Source organism: Heterodontus francisci, chromosome 13 (genome assembly GCF_036365525.1).
Source record: "Heterodontus francisci isolate sHetFra1 chromosome 13, sHetFra1.hap1, whole genome shotgun sequence".
Taxonomy (NCBI): domain Eukaryota; kingdom Metazoa; phylum Chordata; class Chondrichthyes; order Heterodontiformes; family Heterodontidae; genus Heterodontus; species Heterodontus francisci.
Window position 1 is genome coordinate 54,222,085 of NC_090383.1, and position 21,309 is coordinate 54,243,393.

The window sequence follows — 21,309 nt, forward strand, 5'->3', positions numbered from 1 at the left end:
ATGTTATCCAGGAAATACAATAGCTGAGCAGCTACATACTTAAACTGAACTGTACAAAAACACCATCAACAATATTATTTACCAGAAGGTTTATTGCCAGAGGATATTATCTTACTGGTAGCAGCACAATCCTAAATGGAAAGCTTAATAAGCATTTTCTTTATTTACAAAGTGACAGAAATTCAAAATGCCCATAAAACTTACCACAAACTGTCATGGTATTGTACTAAGACTGTATTAAAGAGGAAGTGATTTGTCAATATAATTATAAACAATGAGAATTACAGCAACTGCCCATTGTGGAAAAATATATTTTAGATTTGTTATGTTTATCTTTATGTCAGCCATATTTCAGTGAAGAACTTTCTTTGGCGTATTTTAGCAAATCTTAAGTTCTGTAAGTTATTAAACTGCTTCAGACTATATTTCCTGCACAAAGAAAAGCTCATCTTTTCCAAAAGTGAAAAAAAAGATTCAGTGATGTAAATAGGAGGGGAGTGCAACACATGAGAGGATAGTCTCAGAGCACAATGCAACATTCTACTTTAAAAGCACCAGACAATTATATATTTGACATCTTGCCGCATCAGTCTTCAGGTTTCACATTTCGTAGGAATGATTTCTGCTTCACATTTCTATTTGTATGGCCTACATTAATTTTATGCCGTGTTCATTATTTAAACATACTTGAGACCATCTCTTCTTGTGTCGAATTTTCTGCTTGTCTTTCAAATGAACATAGAACGTGTTTCCATATGGAAGGGTGTAGCTAATTCTTCCACCATAAGGCGTCTCCATTATGGTTTGCTTTACCATGTCATCATCTTCCTGTTCATCCTCGGAAGTCTGTTTTTCACGTGAAAATATCCTGAATGATAAAAGGTTTAATTCCAAACATTTAATTGCAGGTCCCTTCTGGAAATTGGAATCCATCTTATTTTATTCCTCAGCAGTGTGACAGATACATGTTACATACTCTCATGGAACTGCAGCATACTTGTCGTTGCAACTGCATGTTCACACAGCTCCTAAAACTGTTTCAATACTATTTCTTTGCCTCTCTGATTTCCTGTTTTACTTCCCTTCTGAACTTTCTATATTTAGTGGTATCACCAGTCTGACATCTGTCATAACTACCTCTTTTCTGTTTCATCTTATTCTCTAATCACTATCTCTCTTGTTATCCAGGGAGCTCTGGCTTTAGTTGTTGTCCTACTTTTCACCCTCCTTGGAATCTACTTTGACTGTACGCAAACCATGTCCTCGTTAAAGACAGCCCACCGTTCTGTTACAGTTTTAGGAACATAGGAGCAGGAGTAGACCATTCAGGTCCTCGAGCTTGTGCCACCATTCAATTAGATCATGGCTGATCATCTACTTCAATGCTATTTTCCTGTGCTGTCCCCATATCCCTTGATGTCATTAGTATCCAGATATCTATTGATTTCTGTCTCGAACATGCTCAATGATTGAGCTTCCACAGCCTTCTGGGGTAGAGAATTCCAAAGATTCACATCCGCTGTGCAAAGAAATTCCTCCTCATTTCAGCCTTAAATGGCCTGTCCCTTATTCTGAGACTAAATCCCCTAGTTCTAGATTCAGACCCAGGGGGAAACTTCCTATCTACATCCACCTTATCACGCCCTGTAAGAATTTTGTAAGTTTCAACGAGATCACCTCTCATTCTTCAAAACTCTAGAGAATACAGGCCCAGTTTCCTCAATCTCTCTTCATAAAACAATCCCATCATCCCAGGGATTAGTCTGGTGAACCTCCCGATGCACAGGTACATCCTTCCTTAGATGAGGAGGCCAAAACTGTACACAACACTCCAACTACAGTCTCACCAAGGCTCTATACAATTGCAGCAAGACCTCTTTACTCCTGTACTCAAAACCCCATGCGATGAAGGCCAACCTACCATTTGACTTCCTCATTGCTTGCTGCACCTGCATGCTAGCTTTTACTGACTCATGAACAAGGATACCCAGGTTCCTTTGGACATCAACATTTTCCAACCTCTTACCATTTAAGAATACTCTGCCTTTCCTGTTTTTTCTACCAAAGTGGATAACTTCACACTTAGATGCCAATTATTGATTCCAATTTACCTGGGACAGATCTGTTCTCACTCCACTGAAATTGGCCCTCCTCCAATTAAATATTTTAACTCTAGATTGCTCCTTGTCCTTTTCTATAGCTAATTTAAACCTTATGATACTATGATCTAATGATACTACCATTTAGGTAGAACCTGTCCTGTCTACGTAGGTTCCATCTCTCCCTGAACCAATCCCAGTGTTTCAGGAGTCTAAGTCCTGCCTTCCTGCACTGTCTCTCCATCCACGCATTCATCTGCTCTGTGCTCCGATTACTATACTCAGTAGCACGTGGCACCAGGAGAAATTGGAGATTACTACCTTTGTGGTCCTACTTGCTAGTCCCTTTGAACACCTTCTGGAATGTTCCCCCTCCCACCAATAATACCACCTACTTAAACAAAAACAAAACTTCAAAATGAAATTGGCATCAGTCGTCACAAACAAACTAAAGAATAATATTTCTGTTTCATTAATCCTATTCTTTTAAAGTATTTAGTTTTTAAAAGCTGTAATGATAATGATGCTATCTTAAGTGGATACTTCTGTAAGGGTAGGCAAGGCTCGTGGTTTTCATTTTTATCATGCCATATTTAGCTGATTCAATATTTAGTTGAAATGTTAATACAGTTAACAGCCATTATTATAAAATACTATCAGAAAGCAGAGAATAATGAAATTACAGGCAATTTTTGTGTTCTAGTACCTGAACAATTATTAATTTAAATGCTATATAAATTAAATGTATCCATTTTGTAATTTTGAACTATATTAGAGAACAACATTTGTAATTATAAGTTATGTTTTATGAATTTCTGCACACTTAGATAATAAACATCTTGCTTTGGTTTAGACTTTTCAGTACTTGAATGAAATCTCAGAATCTAGTGCATAGTTTTAGGATTTTTGGTATTTTTTTTCTCACTGAAAGGATTCAAGTTATGTTTAAGTGTGTTTTAGAACAAAGTCAATTTTCACAGATTTAAAAACGGCTTGGGCCACAAGATTTGAAGGTGTGCATCAAAGCCAAAGGAGCCTATTTATGGAATGTCATAGCTCACTTTCTATTTGAAACTGACATAATGAGGGTCTATTGTCTCAGCCTTGGCCCATTAACCAGGATGGTCTCTTCCAATTTTGAGAATAGCAGAAGATATTTTCTTTAAACTTATAACCCAACGGGAGGAGGGAGAAGTAGCTGATGATATTGAGAGACTTACTGGTGAATTATTAAATGGAAAGGAACTTAGAGTAACTGGCCAGGACATAGAGGAAAAGGGACACAGGGACAGTTACACTGCAAGTGGCAATTTTTAGGTTGGGGTTGGAAGCTAAAATTCAGGTCAGCTTTTCCAGTTAGATGTTGTTCAGAAAGAAAGGGATTCTAAAGACAGGTAAATTAGCCCACAAAAGTGATGGGGCTTTTTTCCCATTTTTCAAGGAGAGAACTGAGATTGATTGAAATAAATGGAATTTGTTGTGACTGTTATGTTCACTGTCTGTCTATAAAATTAAGCAGATTAATGATTCAGTAAACGTTTCAATCCGCCTTCAGAAAGAGCAGTGAACTGTACATGCCCACTTGTGAAAGATACATTACCAGGTCAGAATGCTTGGAGGTCCTATTGCTACAACCTGGGGTAACTTCACCACATAACTAGCTATTAAGCAATATGGGCACAAACCTGAACAAAGAACCCTCACCACGTACTTAGGGTCACGAGTATCATTATACCCAAGAGAATGTCTAAGGCAGTCCTGAAACTTGTAACAAGAATTTATATCTATTTTCCGAGTTTGTTTTCCAACATTAAATGCAGGTGGTAGTCAGTAGCTTCTTGATATTATGATGAGCTTTATATACAGGGACCATGAATTCAAAATGAATGCAAGACAGTTTCAATACCTGTAAATTTCCTCTATCGTGCAAACAAGGCTCTTCACATACTCATTCACAACTCTTTCCTGCACATTGTTAACTGGACTGGCGAGATGAAATGCATCATCAAAATAAACGTGCGCTTCAAAGTCAAAATTGTCTTTATGCAATTTTGAAGAGTTTGGTTTGTATTTGTCCAATCTGCAAAAAAAAAGGTAACATTGACTAAATGAACTTTAGAAATACCAAAGCTTTTACTTGTAGGTCTTGGCACAATTTCCCTCAGGCTTGCTCTCTCTGACTCCCCACTTTTACATGTTGGTTTCCAGCACTATTTCCCTTCAGGCTCACTGGGCTTAATTTTCATCCTGAGATGGAGGCGGGACTGGTAGCGGGCATGCTGGCAATCTCTTGCTACCAGGCAGCGTGCCAGTCTACTGGCATGTTCTCACCTCTGGCCTATTTCCAGGAGGCAGCTTCAGAGTGCCAAGGCAGAGGGAGTGTGGAGGTTGATGGCTACCTGACCAGCAGACCAAGTCCAGTCTTCACACTGAGGATACCCCCAATCATGTTGTGCGGCACTTACCACTGTGCTAAATGCGATAGATTCAGAACAGAGCTAGTAGCTCAAAACTGGGCATCCATGAGGTGCTGTGGGTCATCAGCAGCAACAGAATAGTAGTAATGGTAATGGTGATCTGCCCAAGGGCTGGTCTTCGGCTCATTTTTCCAAGCCTCATGATCCTTCACTTTCCTCTTCAGTTGCTCCTCAGAGCCTCCCATTGTTTCATTTCCATGAGAAATGAGCATAGAACCATCGAAAAATTATGGCACAGAAGGAGGCCATTCAGCCCGCTGTGTCCATGCCAGCCGAAAAAACTAGCCGCCCAATCAAATCTCAACTTCCAGCACGTGGTCCGTGGCCTCAAAACAGCAATATGACTCAGGGAAATTACATGAGGTGGTTTCCCGTTGCCTTTCCCATATGTGCTTGAAAGGAAACACAAATCCTTTTCCCAAGGATCCTCCACCTGTAAGCAGCCATTGTCCCTCAAGGTTCTAGCTCTTCCTCCATTACCACCTAAAATTCTCTGGTTCTGCCGTTGGCCATGACTCATAACCCTGAGCATGGGAATTGTGTTCAACCACAATTTGTATTCTCATGGCCTGGCATATCCCTCACTCTACCACTACCATCAAGCCAGGGGATCAACCATGGTTCAGGTAGGAGTGCAGGAGAGCATGCCAGGAACAGCACCAGCACCAAAAAAAAGAGGTGGCAACCTGGTGAAGCTACAGCACAGGACTACACACATGCTAAACAGCAGAAGCAGCATACGATACACAAAGCAATGTGATCCCACAACCAATGGATTAGATCAAAGCTCTGCAATCCTGCCAAATCCAGCCGTGAATGGTGGTAGACAATAAAACCACTAACCAGAGGAGGAGGCTCCACAACCATCCTCATCCTCAACAATGGAGAAGTCCAGCATTGTCAGTGCAAAAGACAAGGCTGAAGCATTTTCAACCATCTTCAGCCGGAATTGCCAAATGGATGATCGTTCTCGGGCCACCTGCGAAGATCCCTAGATCACAGATGCCAGTCTTCAGCTAATTTGATTTACTTTGCATGATATCAAGAAATGGCTGAAGGCACTGAATACAGCAAAGGCTTTGGGCCCTGACAACATCCTGGCTGAAGTCCTGAAGACGTGCTTCAGAACTAGCCGTGCCCCTAGCTTAGCCATTCCAGTAGAGCTACAACACCCCACAATGTGGAAAATTGCCCGGGCACATCCTGTCTACAAAAAGCAGGAGAAATCCAATCCGGCCAATTAGCATCCCATCAGTCTACTATCAATTATCAGCAAAGTGATGGAAAGTGTCATCGACAGTGCTATCAAGTAGCACCTACTCAGCAATAACCTGCTAACCGATACTCAGTTCGGGTTCCGCCAGGGCCACTCAGCTCCAGACCTCATTCCAGCTGTGGCCCAAATATGGATATGAACAACTAAATTCCAGAGATGAGGTGAGAGTGACTGCCCTTGCTATCAATGCAGCATTTGACCGAGTGTGGGACCATAGAAGCCCAAGCAATATTGAAGGCAATGGGAATCGGGGGGAAACGCTCCACTGGTTGGAGTCATACCTAGCACAAAGGACGATGGTTGTGATTGTTGGAGACCAATCATCTCAGCCCCAGGATATTGCTGCAGGAGTTCTTCAGGCCCAATCACCTTCAGCTACTTCATCAATGAGCATCTTGCTATCATAAGGTCAGAAGTGGGGATGTTCGCTGATCATTGCACAATGTTCAGTACCATTCACGACTCCTCGGATACTGAAGCAGTCCATGCCCACATACAGCAAAACCTAGAGAACATTCAGGATTGGGCTATTAAGTGGCAAGTAACATTTGTGCCACACAAGTACCAGTCAATGACGATAGAACCTAAAATAAAAGCAAAATACTGCAGATGCTGGAAATCTGAAATAAAAACAAGAAATTCTGGAAATACTCAGCAGGTCTGGCAGCATCTGTGGAAAGAGAAGCAGGTTTAATGTTTCAGGTCAGTGACCAGAAACTAACCCTCTCCCCTTGATATACAATGGCAATACCATCACTGAATGCCCCACCATCAATTTCCTGGGAGTTACTGTTGACCAGAGACTTAACTGGACCAGCCATATAAATACTGCAAGAGCAGGTCAGATGCTGGGAATTCTGTGGCAAGTAAATCACCTCCTCACTATCCAAAGCCTGTCCACTGTCTACAAGGCACAAGTCAGTAGTCTGATGGAATACTCTCCAATTGCCTGGATGGGTGCAGCTCCAACAACACTCAAGAAGCTTGACATGATCCAGGACAGAGCAGCCTGCTTGATTGGCACCCCATCCACCACCTTCACCATTCACTCCGGCCACCACCAGTGCTCAGTGGCAGCAGTGTGTACCATCTACAAGATGCACTGCAACAATTCACCAAGCCTCCTTCGACAGCACCTTCCAAACCCGTGACCTCTACTACCTAGAAGAACAAGGGCAGCAAATGCATGGAAACACCACATCTGCAAGTTCCCCTCCAAGCCACGCAGCATCCTAACTTGAAACTATTTTGACGTTCATTCACTGTCACTGGGTCCAAAACCTGGAAATGCTTCCAAACAGCATTGTGACGGTACATACACCACATGGAATGCAGTGGCTCAAGAAGGTGGCTCACCAGCATGTTCCCAAGGGTAATTAGGGATGGACAACAAATTCTGGCCCTTCCAGCGACGCTCACAACCCATGAATGAATAAAAAAAACGACCTGCCTTGTATGTGACCCCCAACTCTACATTTCCCCCCAATTGAGCATAGCTGTGTCTCAGGTGAGCGTTTCTGGTGGATGATGCACTTGATTGCTGTGACAGTGCTGCCTTGAATGCATCTTCCTCCTCTGAAGTTGTACGTTGAGGCTCCCCCTCCACAACTGGCCCTGCGGGAGACTCAAGACTTTGGTGAGGAAAGCTCTACTCTGTTAGTAGTTGCTTTGCAGAGCTGCAGCTGCCCATTACAGATTATGCAGTGGCATGGAGTCATCAAACAAGGACTGCGCTCCATTCCCATCACATGGAAATGGCAAAATCCTTTCACCTTGTCTTGGACGGACACCCATCTCATGCTCGACAATTTCCTGCCGACCTGCCACCCTGTAAATTTCAAAGGCCTCCCCCTCTATGGCCATCAGTATAGCAATTTGCGCCACTTCACTGATCGTGCCATCTCTTTCTCGTGTATTGTGTGCACTTTTTACCTCCAAAGTCAAGAGTGAGACAGTTAAGATCATGGTGCTTCCGTCACCCCATCTGGCGGCTCACTCACATGTGATGTCCATGGCTCCAGTGTCACCTCCTCCACAAATGTTTGTGGACTGAGCATTGCCCACAGCTCAGCAGTGCACCTGGGCACACGTGTCCTCATTGTTCCAGAGCACTATACAACCTCAGCATGCTAAGCTCATCGGTTTGCTGGTGCCTCCAGAACTGGAGGCTTGTCATCTGGGTGTAGCTTTGCACTCACATCGCCAGACCTCAGAAGGTTGTTGAAGTGCTTCCTACACTGCACCAAGGTCCTGCTGACCACATTGTAGTTGCTCACCTCCTGAGCGACCTCCATTCGTGCCTGCTTTGTCTGACTGGCTGGCTTCCTCCTGCCGCTCCCCAGAAACAGGACGCTCCTCTGAGCTGCCACCACCTGTAAAAGCATTTCCAGGGAGGCATGTGCCTTTCCAACCATGCATGCCATGCTGTTGCTCCACTGCGTTCAGGCTTCTGCCATCGCCCAGGATGTTGGCATTCACAATTATAGCTGCCGGTTGCCCTTTAAATTGGGCCTGCCATGACGACGCCATGACGACACCCTGACTCTTCCACCCCTAATTTAGACGGTGAACGTGCCATCGGGGCACTAATTGGCTGCCTCCTTCAAAATACCATTGGACTTCCAGCACCGACAGGGAACAGGGTCAAGTCCCAGAAATGGTCCTGATGTCAGAGTCCCAACTCTGGAATGAAAATGCAGCCCACTCCCTCTGACTCCCAGCTTTCACCTGTTGGTCTCCAGCACTGTTTCCCCTCTGACTCACTCTCTCTGTCTCACAGAATCACATTACAAAATTGATGGGGAACCTGGTGACATGGCTCCCTCCTCAAAGAAGGAGGATAATGAACAACCCACAACTGAAACGTGCTAAATAACTGATAACCAATGAATATTCGCCCAGTAATGCTTAAAGTCACAGAATGAAAGACAGATTTGAGAGATAAGTGGAATGGAGAAAAATATCAAAGGAGTCACATCTGGGCAGACCTTTAGTTGGACTGGTACAGAGGCACTGGAGGCAAACTTTGAGCTGGCAATTCATCTGACCGGAAGGCAGCACAGCAATTAGAGTCAGGCACACAGGAGATGGGACTAACTTCCCAGAGAGAAAAAAATAGCTTAACCACTTGATCAATATTCTAACTTTAATTTGCTCCCCCACCATAATAAGCAATAATTTGGGGCAGTCCACCTCCTCGCAGACAATCCTCCCTATTAATGAAGTTGCCACATCTGTAAAAACTGTTCAAGGGCCTGGATGCCGATGTTCTCTCGTTTTTGCAGGATGTATTCCCCAGCAACACAACCAAAATTGGAGAGAAAGTATCACTGAACCCACATCCTGCTGTTAAAAGGCATTGTAACACCAACACACTCCAGATCTTTCAAAGAAGCAGAAACAAAATCAAAGATCAGGGATTTACACTTGCAGACAGGGTTGTCACTGCACTTCTGTCAAAGTTACAGCAGCAGGGTGAAATCAGGTGCAAGGAAATTGTTCGAAATCCTCACAATGTGGTGAGATGTTGTACAAACTGACACCATACCAGATGAAAGCATTCACCTACATAAACAACCTTCAGCAATGACATTTAATTGTTACTATTACTTTGTATAGAGAATACACAATGTTTGAACAGTAGCTGTTTGGTTAAAAACCTTGAAGGGAAACTTCCATATTGGTTTAGATGTTAGTGATAACATAAACTGGTTCCACAGGATTTACCTGAATATTGAAGTAAGGATCTTTCCCATTTCGTCCACTGTTTCATGCCACATTGTTGCACACAGATATATCATGACGTGGTCCGATTTCCTATTCAATAAATTGTTTTCATATGTTACTGATACTAAATTTGTTCTAAATAATGTACAATGCTAGGAATTCTTAGAAACTGTGATTATATAATTATATTTGGGTCAGTTAAACTTTCAGGAAATTATTTTTAAATTCCAATTATTTGGAAGACATTTTATGGGGATAAATTTCCTAAGCTTGGCCCCAGGGAATGCCTACTCCGCAGGTACAAAGGAAAAAGGTGGAAGACCCCTAATACACCAGTTCCTCCCTAACCGTCTACCCCACTTTACATTAACCCCAGATTTGGAGCTTCCCATGAGCTGGGCCTGCATCTGCTGTAGACACAGACCCAGCATTCAGATGTTAAAGCTGACGCTGGTATTTAAGTCAGGATGCCCCTCATATCAGATGGTCAGAAAGTCCTGGCAGAAAGCCAAAGAAGATTCCCAAAATTAGGAGCCATTTGTTAAAGCATTTGCCACATGTTTGAGTATTAGGGTTGTCAGCTGTCATTGGATGTAACCTGGAGAGTTCATCACATGACCTCCCATCTCCAAGCACCTTGACCCCTCACTCCCTCCATTGGTTGTCTGGCCTGTCCATCTTCATGTCATCCCACCTTCCCATACCAATAGAATGCAAACAGACTCTCCATTACTTGATTGGATGAACCTTGACTGTTAGTCTTTTTACCATCTCCAATTTTTTTTTTAAACTGTTCAACGAAAATTATTTCAGTGTCTTTATGATTTTTTTCTTAGGTTTCTTCGAGAAATGTCCTGGGAATTAACCTTTAATTCCTGGAAACTCCAGGACATCCTTGGAGAACTGGAAACCCTCTTTGGTATTGGGGTCTTTCGGCTGTTACTGTTTAACAGCAGCCAGAAGGCCCCCAGCCTGCCAACTAGACCCACAACTACGAGTCCCTTCACCTCTTTTTCCTGACCAGTACAAGGACCAATACCTGCCCTGCACAGAAGGCAGGCCTGTATCATGGGTATGACTGGACAGGCACAATGCTCTTCAAGCACACTGCACCTGTCCAGCACGCGAGCAGAAAGTGGCACCAGGAAATCAGGCTCTGTTTATATGAACTGGAACATTGTAATATGTTCAATCTTCTAACTCCCACTAGAAATGATGAGAATGCAAGATTTGTTCTATTTAGCATCAACAAGTAAATTTATTGGCGTTAATGCACTACATTTGTCATTTATAGTTGTCTGCTGCAATTAGGTTAAATACAATTAGTTATAGCTGAATTACAGGATAGTCTACAGCTTCACACAATATCAATATTTTATCGAGGAAGAGTGAAATTGTTTTCATCCGACCAGCTCCATACTTCATAAATTACTCACTATCGATTCTGATGGTGCTTTTAGAGAAATGTACACAAGGAGATGTGTTACAATCCCTAAAGCAGGCCATGTCACCGCAGCAGGCCTGGTGGGGAACAGAAAGACGTAATTTCAAAAAAACGAAGAGGCTGGTCATCCAGCACTGCACTGTGAGTACTGTGTTGCACAGAAGATCTCTGCAGACTTAGCTGTGAATTGTTCAAAACAATTTCCCTCGGGGTAAGGGAATGAGATTTGTTTTTTTGTATTTATTTAGAGATACAGCACTGAAACAGGCCCTTCAGCCCACCGAGTCTGTGCCGACCAACAACCACCCATTTACTCTAACCCTGCAGTAATCCCATATTCCCTACCACCTACCTACACTAGGGGCAATTTACAATGGCCAATTTACCTTATCAACCTGCAAGTTTTTGGCTGTGGGAAGAAACCGGAACACCCGGCAAAAACCCACACGGTCACAGGGAGAACTTGCAAACTCCGCACAGGCAGTACCCAGAATCAAACCCGGGTCCCTGGAGTTGTGATGCTGCAATGCTAACCACTGTGCCACCCTATTTCTTGGCACCTATTTTTGTCACTCAAGGCATCAAGCTCTTAAATCCATCTCCACAATAGAATCGTAACAGTGTAGTCAAATGTATTGCATGCAGGCTCTCTTGTTCTAAAATAACTTTGGGGAGAAAGATATCTTTAAGAGATCAGTGAGAAAGTATAACAGACGACTGTACCTTTTAATTTTCTCATCTTTCTTTTTCTGGACCCGTGTGTTGAGCAGCATTGACTGTTCCATGAAGGCTGCTTCGTACAGCCGTCGAACAAACAGCTGGGATGTCCTTTCAATCCTTTGAATGTGTTGGCCCCACACGTAGAATGTTGAGAAAAACAGCCCAAGCCAAAAGCATATTGCCAAGGAGCCAAGCAGTGCCAAGCCAACTCTGTTGGAATCTACTATTACCTGCGCTCTGCAAAGGCTGCGAGGGATTTCTAAAAGCAGGATTTGTAGAGCGTCGCTATCATTGGAGGTTTTTAAAGTGTGGCAGAGGGCAGTCAGGTTAAAAGCAGCCGCTTCGCCATATTTAGTGGAACTGTCGTACATCACAATCAAAAAAGCAAAAAGCACTATTGGAGTGGCTAATATGGAAGGCATGATGAAGCTGCGTCTGACTGCATGCATTTTACACACCAGAACCCCAAACCAGTGGCAAAGAGCAGAAGAAATCACTTGTACACCAAAGAGGCTCAAGATAATGTTTACATCAAATTGCGAGACTGTTTTTACATCTTCCCAGTTATACTCCTTTATTGGAATCCATGCTGCCACTACAGCACCTGTAACTAGAATTCTAATTGTACTGGTACAAACATACGTGATGTTTCTGGTGTGTCGCAAACTTTCCCTTATATTTTCCATCACACCAATTTTACAGTACAATGTAAAGTTTTCCCACCAATTAAAAGATACTAGTACTAAAGAAACTATTGCAAGGGCCACGTATGGTTGAATGTATTTAACCTCCTCTGTATGCTGTTGAGGGTTGTGAGCTAAAATAAAAAGCAAGAGGCCCAGGAAGACAAAGCCAAAGCCTACCAGTGGGAGTAACATAGAAGGTTTGAGGGGTTTCAGCTGAAATGCTACTTGTAGAAGTGAGGGAAGAAGGCAAACACCATTCAAAATGTGCAGATTGGTTATAATGTCAAAGTGAGGCATGCAGACCAGCACCAGGACTGAAGTGCCAAAAGCAACAACTGCTTCGATCAAGCAAACCTGGCAAGAAAAGGGGCGGGGGGAACAAAAAAGTCAGAAAAGTTAAATTATAATGTTGCAATGCACTTAAAAATCAAACTTTGGAGTAAAGTGTTGATTTTTTTTTTTCCAAAATATACTTTATTCATAAAAATCTGTAAAAATTACATTGCCAAACAGTTTCCAAACAGCACCAAAAAATACAAACATTGCAAAAGAGATCAGTTTCTTTCAATAATGTCATGAGTTTCTTCCCAACCCTTCCGTTTCACAATTGTCATGTCAATTACAGTTTTACATTTACAGCAATTGAGAATATTAACGATACAGTTCGAGGGGCTTCCCATGGTTCCAGCCCCTCAGTCCAGCTTGGTGGGGGAACCTTACACTGTGGTCTTTCCCCATTGAGCCTTTGCTGCGGCTGCCCCAAGCTTTAGTGCGTCCCTCAGCACGTAGTCCTGGACCTTGGAATGTGCCAGTCTGCAACATTCGGTGGTGGACAACTCTTTGCGCTGGAAGACCAGCAAGTTTCGGGCAGACCAAAGGGCGTCTTTCACCGAATTGATAGCCCTCCAGCAGCAGTTGATGTTTGTCTCGGTGTGCGTCCCTGGGAACAGCCCGTAGAGCACAGACTCCTGTGTTACAGAGCTGCTTGGGATGAACCTTGACAAAAACCACTGCATCTCTTTCCACACCTGCTTTGCAAAGGCACATTCCAGGAGGAGGTGGGCGACCGTCTCTTCCCCACCACAGCCAACGCGGGGGCACTGTGCGGAGGGGGCGAGACTTCGGGTGTGCATGAAGGATCTGACGGGGAGGGCCCTTCTCACCACCAGCCAAGCTACGTCTTGGTGCTTGTTTGAAAGTTCTGGTGATGAGGCATTCCGCCAAATGACTTTGACGGTCTGCTCGGGGAACCATCCGACAGGATCCACCGTTTCCTTTTCCCGTAGGGCCTTGAGGACATTCCGTGCAGACCACTGCCTGATGGACCGGTGGTCGAAGGTGTTTTTCCACAGAAACTGCTCCACGAAGGATAGGTGGTACGGCGCCGCCCAACTGCACGGAGCGTTCCGCGGCAATGTGACCAGGCCCATCCTTCGCAACACCGGGGACAGATAGAACCTCAGCACGTAGTGACACTTGGAGTTTGCGTACTGGGGATCGACACATAGCTTGATGCAGCCGCACACGAAGGTGGTCATCAGGATGAGGGCCACGTTGGGTACATTTTTCCCGCCCATGTCCAGAGATTTGAACATCGTGTCCCTCCGGACCCGGTCCATTTTAGATCCCCAGACGAAGCGGAAAATGGCTCGGGTGACTGCCACGGCGCAGGAGTGGGGTATGGGCCAGACCTGCGCCACGTAGAGCAACAACGTGAGCGCCTCGCACCTGATGACCAGGTTCTTACCCACAATGGAGAGAGATCGCTGCCCCCACATGCCCAACTTTTGTCGTACCTTGGCTACTCGCTCCTCCCATGTTTTGGTGTACGCCCCGGCCCTTCCGAACCATATCCCCAGCACCTTCAGGTAATCTGACCTGACGGTGAAGGGGACAAAGGATCGGTCAGCCCAGTTCCCAAAGAACATGGCCTCGCTCTTGCCGTGGTTAACTTTGGCTCCCGAGGCCAGTTCGAACTGGTCACAGATGCTCATCAGTCTGCGCACGGACAGCGGATCGGAGCAGAAGACGGCAACGTCATCCATGTACAGGGAGGTTTTGACCTGAGTGCCTCCGCTGCCTGGGATTGTCACCCCTCTTCTGCTCGCATCCTTCCTAATAGACTCAGCAAAGGGTTCAATACAGCAAACAAACAAGACCGGGGACAGAGGACAGCCCTGTCTGACTCCAGATTTGATCGGGAAACTTTCAGATTCCCACCCGTTGATTGACATTGCGCTACTGATGTTTGTGTAGAGCAGTTGGATCCAATTGCAGATTCCCTCCCCAAACCCCATTTTGGAAAGCACGTCCATCATGTAGGTGTGCGATATCCTGTCAAAAGCCTTCTCCTGGTCCAGGCTGATGAGGCAGGTGTCCACCCTCCTGTCCCGTACGTAGGCGATCGTATCCCTGAGTAGCGCGAGGCTATCAGAGATCTTCCTGCCGGGTACAGTACAGGTCTGATCGGGGTGAATCACCAGCTCCAGAGCAGACTTGACTCGACTGGCTATGACTTTGGACAGAATCTTGTAATCAACATTAAGCAGTGAGATGGGCCGCCAATTTCTGATTTCTACCCTCTCCCCCTTCTGCTTGTAAATGAGGGTGATGATGCCTTTTCTCATGGATTCTGACATGCTACCGGCCAGGAGCATACTCTCGTATACTTCCAGCAGGTCCGGGCCGACCCAGTCCCACAGGGCCGAGTACAACTCGACCGGTAAGCCGTCGCTCCCGGGAGTTTTACTCGCCTCGAAAGACTCGACGGCCTTTGTCAGCTCGTCCAGAGTTAGCGGCTTGTCCAGTCCCTCCCTCCTGCTGTCATCTAAGACCTCTGTGATAGATGACAGGAAGGACTGGGAGGCTCTGCTGTCTGTGGGCTTCGCGTCATACAACCCAGCATAAAAGGATTTGCTGATCCTTAGTATGTCGGACTGCGAAGACGTTACCGAGCCATCTTAAAGTGTTGATTTTTTTTTTTTATTTCCAAAATATACTTTATTCATAAAAATCTGTAAAAATTACATTGCCAAACAGTTTCCAAACAGCACGACAAAATACAAACATTGCAAAAGAGATCAGTTTCTTTCAATAATGTCATGAGTTTCTTCCCAACCCTTCCGTTTCACAATTGTCATGTCAATTACAGTTTTACATTTACAGCAATTGAGAATATTAACGATACAGTTCGAGGGGCTTTCCATGGTTCCAGCCCCTCAGTCCAGCTTGGTGGGGGAACCTTACACTGTGGTCTTTCCCCATTGAGCCTTTGCTGCGGCTGCCCCAAGCTTTAGTGCGTCCCTCAGCACGTAGTCCTGGACCTTGGAATGTGCCAGTCTGCAACATTCGGTGGTGGACAACTCTTTGCGCTGGAAGACCAGCAAGTTTCGGGCAGCCCAAAGGGCGTCTTTCACCGAATTGATAGTCCTCCAGCAGCAGTTGATGTTTGTCTCGGTGTGCGTCCCTGGGAACAGCCCGTAGAGCACAGACTCCTGTGTTACAGAGCTGCTTGGGATGAACCTTGACAAAAACCACTGCATCTCTTTCCACACCTGCTTTGCAAAGGCACATGCCAGGAGGAGGTGGGCGACCGTCTCTTCCCCACCACAGCCAACGCGGGGGCACTGTGCGGAGGGGGCGAGACTTCGGGTGTGCATGAAGGATCTGACGGGGAGGGCCCTTCTCACCACCAGCCAAGCTACGTCTTGGTGCTTGTTTGAAAGTTCTGGTGATGAGGCATTCCGCCAAATGACTTTGACGGTCTGCTCGGGGAACCATCCGACAGGATCCACCGTTTCCTTTTCCCGTAGGGCCTTGAGGACATTCCGTGCAGACCACTGCCTGATGGACCGGTGGTCAAAGGTGTTTTTCCGCAGAAACTGCTCCACGAAGGATAGGTGGTACGGCGCCGCCCAACTGCATGGTGCGTTCCGCGGCAATGTGACCAGGCCCATCCTTCGCAACACCGGGGACAGATAGAACCTCAGCACGTAGTGACACTTGGAGTTTGCGTACTGGGGATCTACACATAGCTTGATGCAGCCGCACACGAAGGTGGTCATCAGGATGAGGGCCACGTTGGGGACATTTTTCCCGCCCATGTCCAGAGATTTGAACATCGTGTCCCTCCGGACCCGGTCCATTTTAGATCCCCAGACGAAGCGGAAAATGGCTCGGGTGACTGCCACGGCGCAGGAGTGGGGTATGGGCCAGACCTGCGCCACGTAGAGCAACAACGTGAGCGCCTCGCACCTGATGACCAGGTTCTTACCCACAATGGAGAGAGATCGCTGCCCCCACATGCCCAACTTTTGTCGTACCTTGGCTACTCGCTCCTCCCATGTTTTGGTGCACGCCCCGGCACTTCCGAACCATATCCCCAGCACCTTCAGGTAATCTGACCTGACGGTGAAGGGGACAAAGGATCGGTCAGTCCAGTTCCCAAAGAACATGGCCTCGCTCTTGCCGTGGTTAACTTTGGCTCCCGAGGCCAGTTCGAACTGGTCGCAGATGCTCATCAGTCTGCGCACGGACAGCGGATCCGAGCAGAAGACGGCGACGTCATCCATGTACAGGGAGGTTTTGACCTGAGTGCCTCCGCTGCCTGGGATTGTCACCCCTCTTATGCTCGCATCCTTCCTAATAGACTCAGCAAAGGGTTCAATACAGCAAACAAACAAGACCGGGGACAGAGGACAGCCCTGTCTGACTCCAGATTTGATCGGGAAACTTTCAGATTCCCACCCGTTGATTGACACTGCGCTACTGATGTTTGTGTAGAGCAGTTGGATCCAATTGCAGATTCCCTCCCCAAACCCCATTTTGGAAAGCACGTCCATCATGTAGGTGTGCGATATCCTGTCAAAAGCCTTCTCCTGGTCCAGGCTGATGAGGCAGGTGTCCACCCTCCTGTCCCGTACGTAGGCGATCGTATCCCTGAGTAGCGCGAGACTATCAGAGATCTTCCTGCCGGGTACAGTACAGGTCTGATCGGGGTGAATCACCAACTCCAGAGCAGACTTGACTCGACTGGCTATGACTTTGGACAGAATCTTGTAATCAACATTAAGCAGTGAGATGGGCCGCCAATTTCTGATTTCTGCCCTCTCCCCCTTCTGCTTGTAAATGAGGGTGATGATGCCTTTTCTCATGGTCTCTGACATGCTGCCGGCCAGGAGCATACTCTCGTATACTTCCAGCAGGTCCGGGCCGACCCAGTCCCACAGGGCCGAGTACAACTCGACCGGTAAGCCGTCGCTCCCGGGGGTTTTACTCGTCTCGAAAGACTCGACGGCCTGTGTCAGCTCGTCCAGAATTAGCGGCTTGTCCAGTCTCTCCCTCCTGCTGTCATCTAGGACCTCTGTGATAGATGACAGGAAGGACTGGGAGGCTCTGCTGTCTGTGGGCTTCGCGTCATACAGCCCAGCATAAAAGGATTTGCTGATCCTTAGTATGTCGGACTGCGAAGACGTTACCGAGCCATCTTCTTCCTTCAGGCTGCTGATAACAGAGCTCTCTCTGTGTACCTTTTGGAAGAAGTAACGCGAGCACGTCTCATCCTGCTCGATGGAGCGGACTCTGGACCGGAAGATGATCTTGGAGGCCTCCTTGGCAAAGAGCGAGACCTGCTGGCTCTTCACCTCTTGGAGGTCCTCCTTGACCTCGACCCCCATTGACTGCAACCGGAGTAGATTTTGCATAATTTTCTGGAGTCGGGACAGTTCCCTCTGTCTCTCTCTCGCCTTCTGAACACCTTTGTGGATGAAGAACCTCTTGATGTTCTCCTTTATCGCTTCCCACCAGTGAACTGGAGACTCAAAGAGGGGTTTCACGGTCCTCCAACCTTTGTAATCCCTTTTGAGTTCCTCAACGTTCTCTGGGGTCAGCAGTGTCGCATTGAGCTTCCACGTCCCTCTGCCAACCCGCTGGTCGTCCTGTAAGTGACAGTCGGCCAGTAAGAGGCAGTGGTCGGAGAAGAACACCGGCTTGACGTCGGTGGATCCGACCATGACAGCACGGGACACAAACAGGAAGTCAATCCTGGAACGGGCAGACCCGTCCGATCTTGACCATGTGTATCTGCGCTGCGCTCCGTCTGCAGGTTTGCTGAAGACGTCGTGCAGTTTGGCATCCTTAACTGTTTCTACTAGGAATCTGGACGTAGCGTCCAGTTTGCTGTCGTCACTGCCGGATCGTCCAGCCGCATCGATGATGCAGTTGAAGTCACCGCCTAGGATGACCGGCCTGGACGTCGCCAGCAGCAGTGGGAGCTGCTGGAAGACGGTCAGCCGCTCGCTGCGTAGTACCGGGGCGTACACGTTGATCAACCGGAGCGGAGCGTTGTTGTACATCACGTCTGCTACGAGGAGGCGGCCGCCCACCACCTCCTTAACTTCGGAGATGGTGAAGTTACCTCCCCGCAGCAGAATACCCAGGCCGGAGGAACGGCAGTCATTACCCCCCGACCAGATCGATGGCCCGTGGGACCACCATCGCGACCACTGCCTGTAGGTGCTGAGGTGTGGTATTCCACACTCCTGCAGAAACAGTAGGTCAGCTTTGACCTTGGCAAGGTAATCCAAGGTTGAAACACATCGCGTAGTCGATTTAATGCTACGCACATTAATGGAAGCAATTCTTACACCCATTTTTTACTAAAAATTAGTTGTTGCTTCCCATACCATTTGTCCTCGCTAGTCCCAGTCCTTCCCCTTCGGGATGTTCCTGCATACCCATCGTATGCGCAAGCAGTTTCACGTTGGTTGGGCTCAGAAACCCCTCCTGATTTTTCATGCAGGGTTTGTGCCGCTCGGGTGACATCGGGGGGATCTTGTAGGCAGAGAGGATTGGGTTGTCCTCAGCTGCTTCCATCTGTTCCTCCTCGAAAACATCACAGCTCCCGGTCTCCCGGAGCTCAGGTGCGCCAGACGTGTCTTTGCTCCCGGTGTCACAGAGCTGAGATGCGTTGGCCACTTCGTTACGTGTGGGGCATTGGGGTTGGGGCACGCTGGGCCCATCACAGCTTCCAGTGCCCGGGGGCTGGGATGCTTTATCATCCATCTCGGAGTTCTGCCGCCTCTTTTGAAGGGGCTGTCGTTCCAGCATTTCCCCGTCCAGTGAAGAGGAGTTGTTGCAGTCTGATTCAGAAGAGAGCCTCCTCTTGCCATTGGTTTGGGTGGTGGCTTTGGGATGTTTTTTCTTTGTGGTTTTCCTCTGGACCACTTGCCACTGACCTGTTTGTCCATCTGCTGCCTCCTCCTCCATTGATTCTGTCTGTGGAGGAGGGGTTTCCGGGCGCTGGGTAGGTGCTGGGTCGTTGGTTTCAGCCGCCTCCCCTTCCTTCTCAGGTTGAAGTTCCTCACTGCGGAGAAGGTTGCTGGTCTCCTTTCGAACAGCGGATGCCTTCGTCGAACCTTCTCCCGGCCTTTCCTTGGACCTTGCCGCCTGAGCATAGCTGAGGCAACGTTTTGGACAAGTCTTGTAGAGATGGCCTGCCGCACCGCACAAGTTGCAACACTTAGTCTGCTTACAGTCCTTGGTCTGATGGCCTTCCTCCTTGCAGTTCTTGCAAACAACCATGCTGCAGTTGGCTGCCATCTGACCAGATTTGCCACAGGTGCGGCAAACTCTGGGCTGCCCAACGTAGACCAAGAAGCCTCGACTTCCCCCGATAGCGAAGCTGGAGGGAGGGTGGATGATGGCTCCACTGGGATCTACCTTCAAGGTCACCTTGACCTGCCGCTTGCTGGTCCAGATGCCAAAGGGGTCCTTGACATCAGTGCTGCTGCCGGCCACCTCGACGTACCTGGCGAGAAAGGTGAGTACATCCACCACCGGAACATGGGAGTTGTAGAGGTGAATCGTCACCACCCGGTCCCGTTGTGACGGAAGCGTGAAGAGCGGCTCCGCTGTGAGGATCGACAGTGGCGCCCGGTCCCCTTTCTCCTTGAACGCCTTCAGGAGCTTGATGCATCCCGCCACGTTCCGGAACGTCACGTCGAAGTATCCACTGCTGGGGAAATCCTGCAGGCAGAAGACGTCCGTCGCTTGAAATCCGCAGCAATCGAAGAGAATTTTCTTGATGAAGAAGGTGCGATCGACCGGTGCATCTCCTTCCTTGTCCTTCACGACCACCCGAACGGTGTTGCGCACTCCCTGGCCCGAAGCTCGAAAATTGGTTATAGCCATTTTACTCAAAGCTTCCCCAGGATCAAAAGGCAATGATCATGGTCTCTTCTCAATCAAATGAGCACTGATAAGAACAGATACTACACTTGATCTTAGCCAAAAGGCCGTGTTGATGAATAAGATACTTCGGTCATGTTCAGTTAGTTCCATCTGTTTTGATGGATAATTTCTGAATTTTATAGTACAGGGAAACTCCTCTCACACTGGGCTGGCTGCTTCGGTACATTTTCAGCTCATTGTAGTCAATGGAATTAAATATCAGGTGCTGTGTAGAAGGGGCAGCCAATCAGATTCTACCTGAGCTGAAGTTCTACCCCAGGGAGTTTATGAAGCCCCATCTAGTGGTCGAAATGTGCAGCTGCAGGCAGGACTTCACACCACAGAATGGTGAGATCTAAATAAGGAGTGTGAGGTGTACTTGTCATATTTAATGTATCATAGATTAGATATTCAACTCACCTTTTTTCTTTCTGCCTCTGCCTTCAATGTGTGTTTTGAGAAATAACTTTGAAAAGTTAGCTAAAAAGGAACAGTAGGTTATTCCTACAAGAAGAGCACACCTAGGTGAGTGAACTCAGGGCACTGAAGATTAAAGTTGTCCCTTTGTCAGGTTTTACTGATTTTCACTCAGATAAAGCAGATTCATCAATAGTTACTATTTCCTTAAATCTCCTGCTTTGTGTCAACCCCT

At 46.9% G+C, this 21,309-nt stretch overlaps 1 protein-coding gene across 1 annotated transcript in view; it reads right to left on the reverse strand.

The window, feature by feature from the left end:
- LOC137376711 (chitin synthase chs-2-like) overlaps window positions 1-21,309 on the reverse strand; it is a 50,525-nt gene that overhangs the window by 27,866 nt on the left and 1,350 nt on the right. The window contains exons 3-7 of the mRNA XM_068045686.1: window positions 11,746-12,782; window positions 9,579-9,668; window positions 4,006-4,179; window positions 2,421-2,490; window positions 688-933 (exon numbers count right to left, since the gene is read on the reverse strand). Coding sequence (XP_067901787.1) covers window positions 688-933; window positions 2,421-2,490; window positions 4,006-4,179; window positions 9,579-9,668; window positions 11,746-12,782 — 1,617 coding nt within the window. The remainder of the gene's footprint in view (window positions 1-687; window positions 934-2,420; window positions 2,491-4,005; window positions 4,180-9,578; window positions 9,669-11,745; window positions 12,783-21,309) is intronic.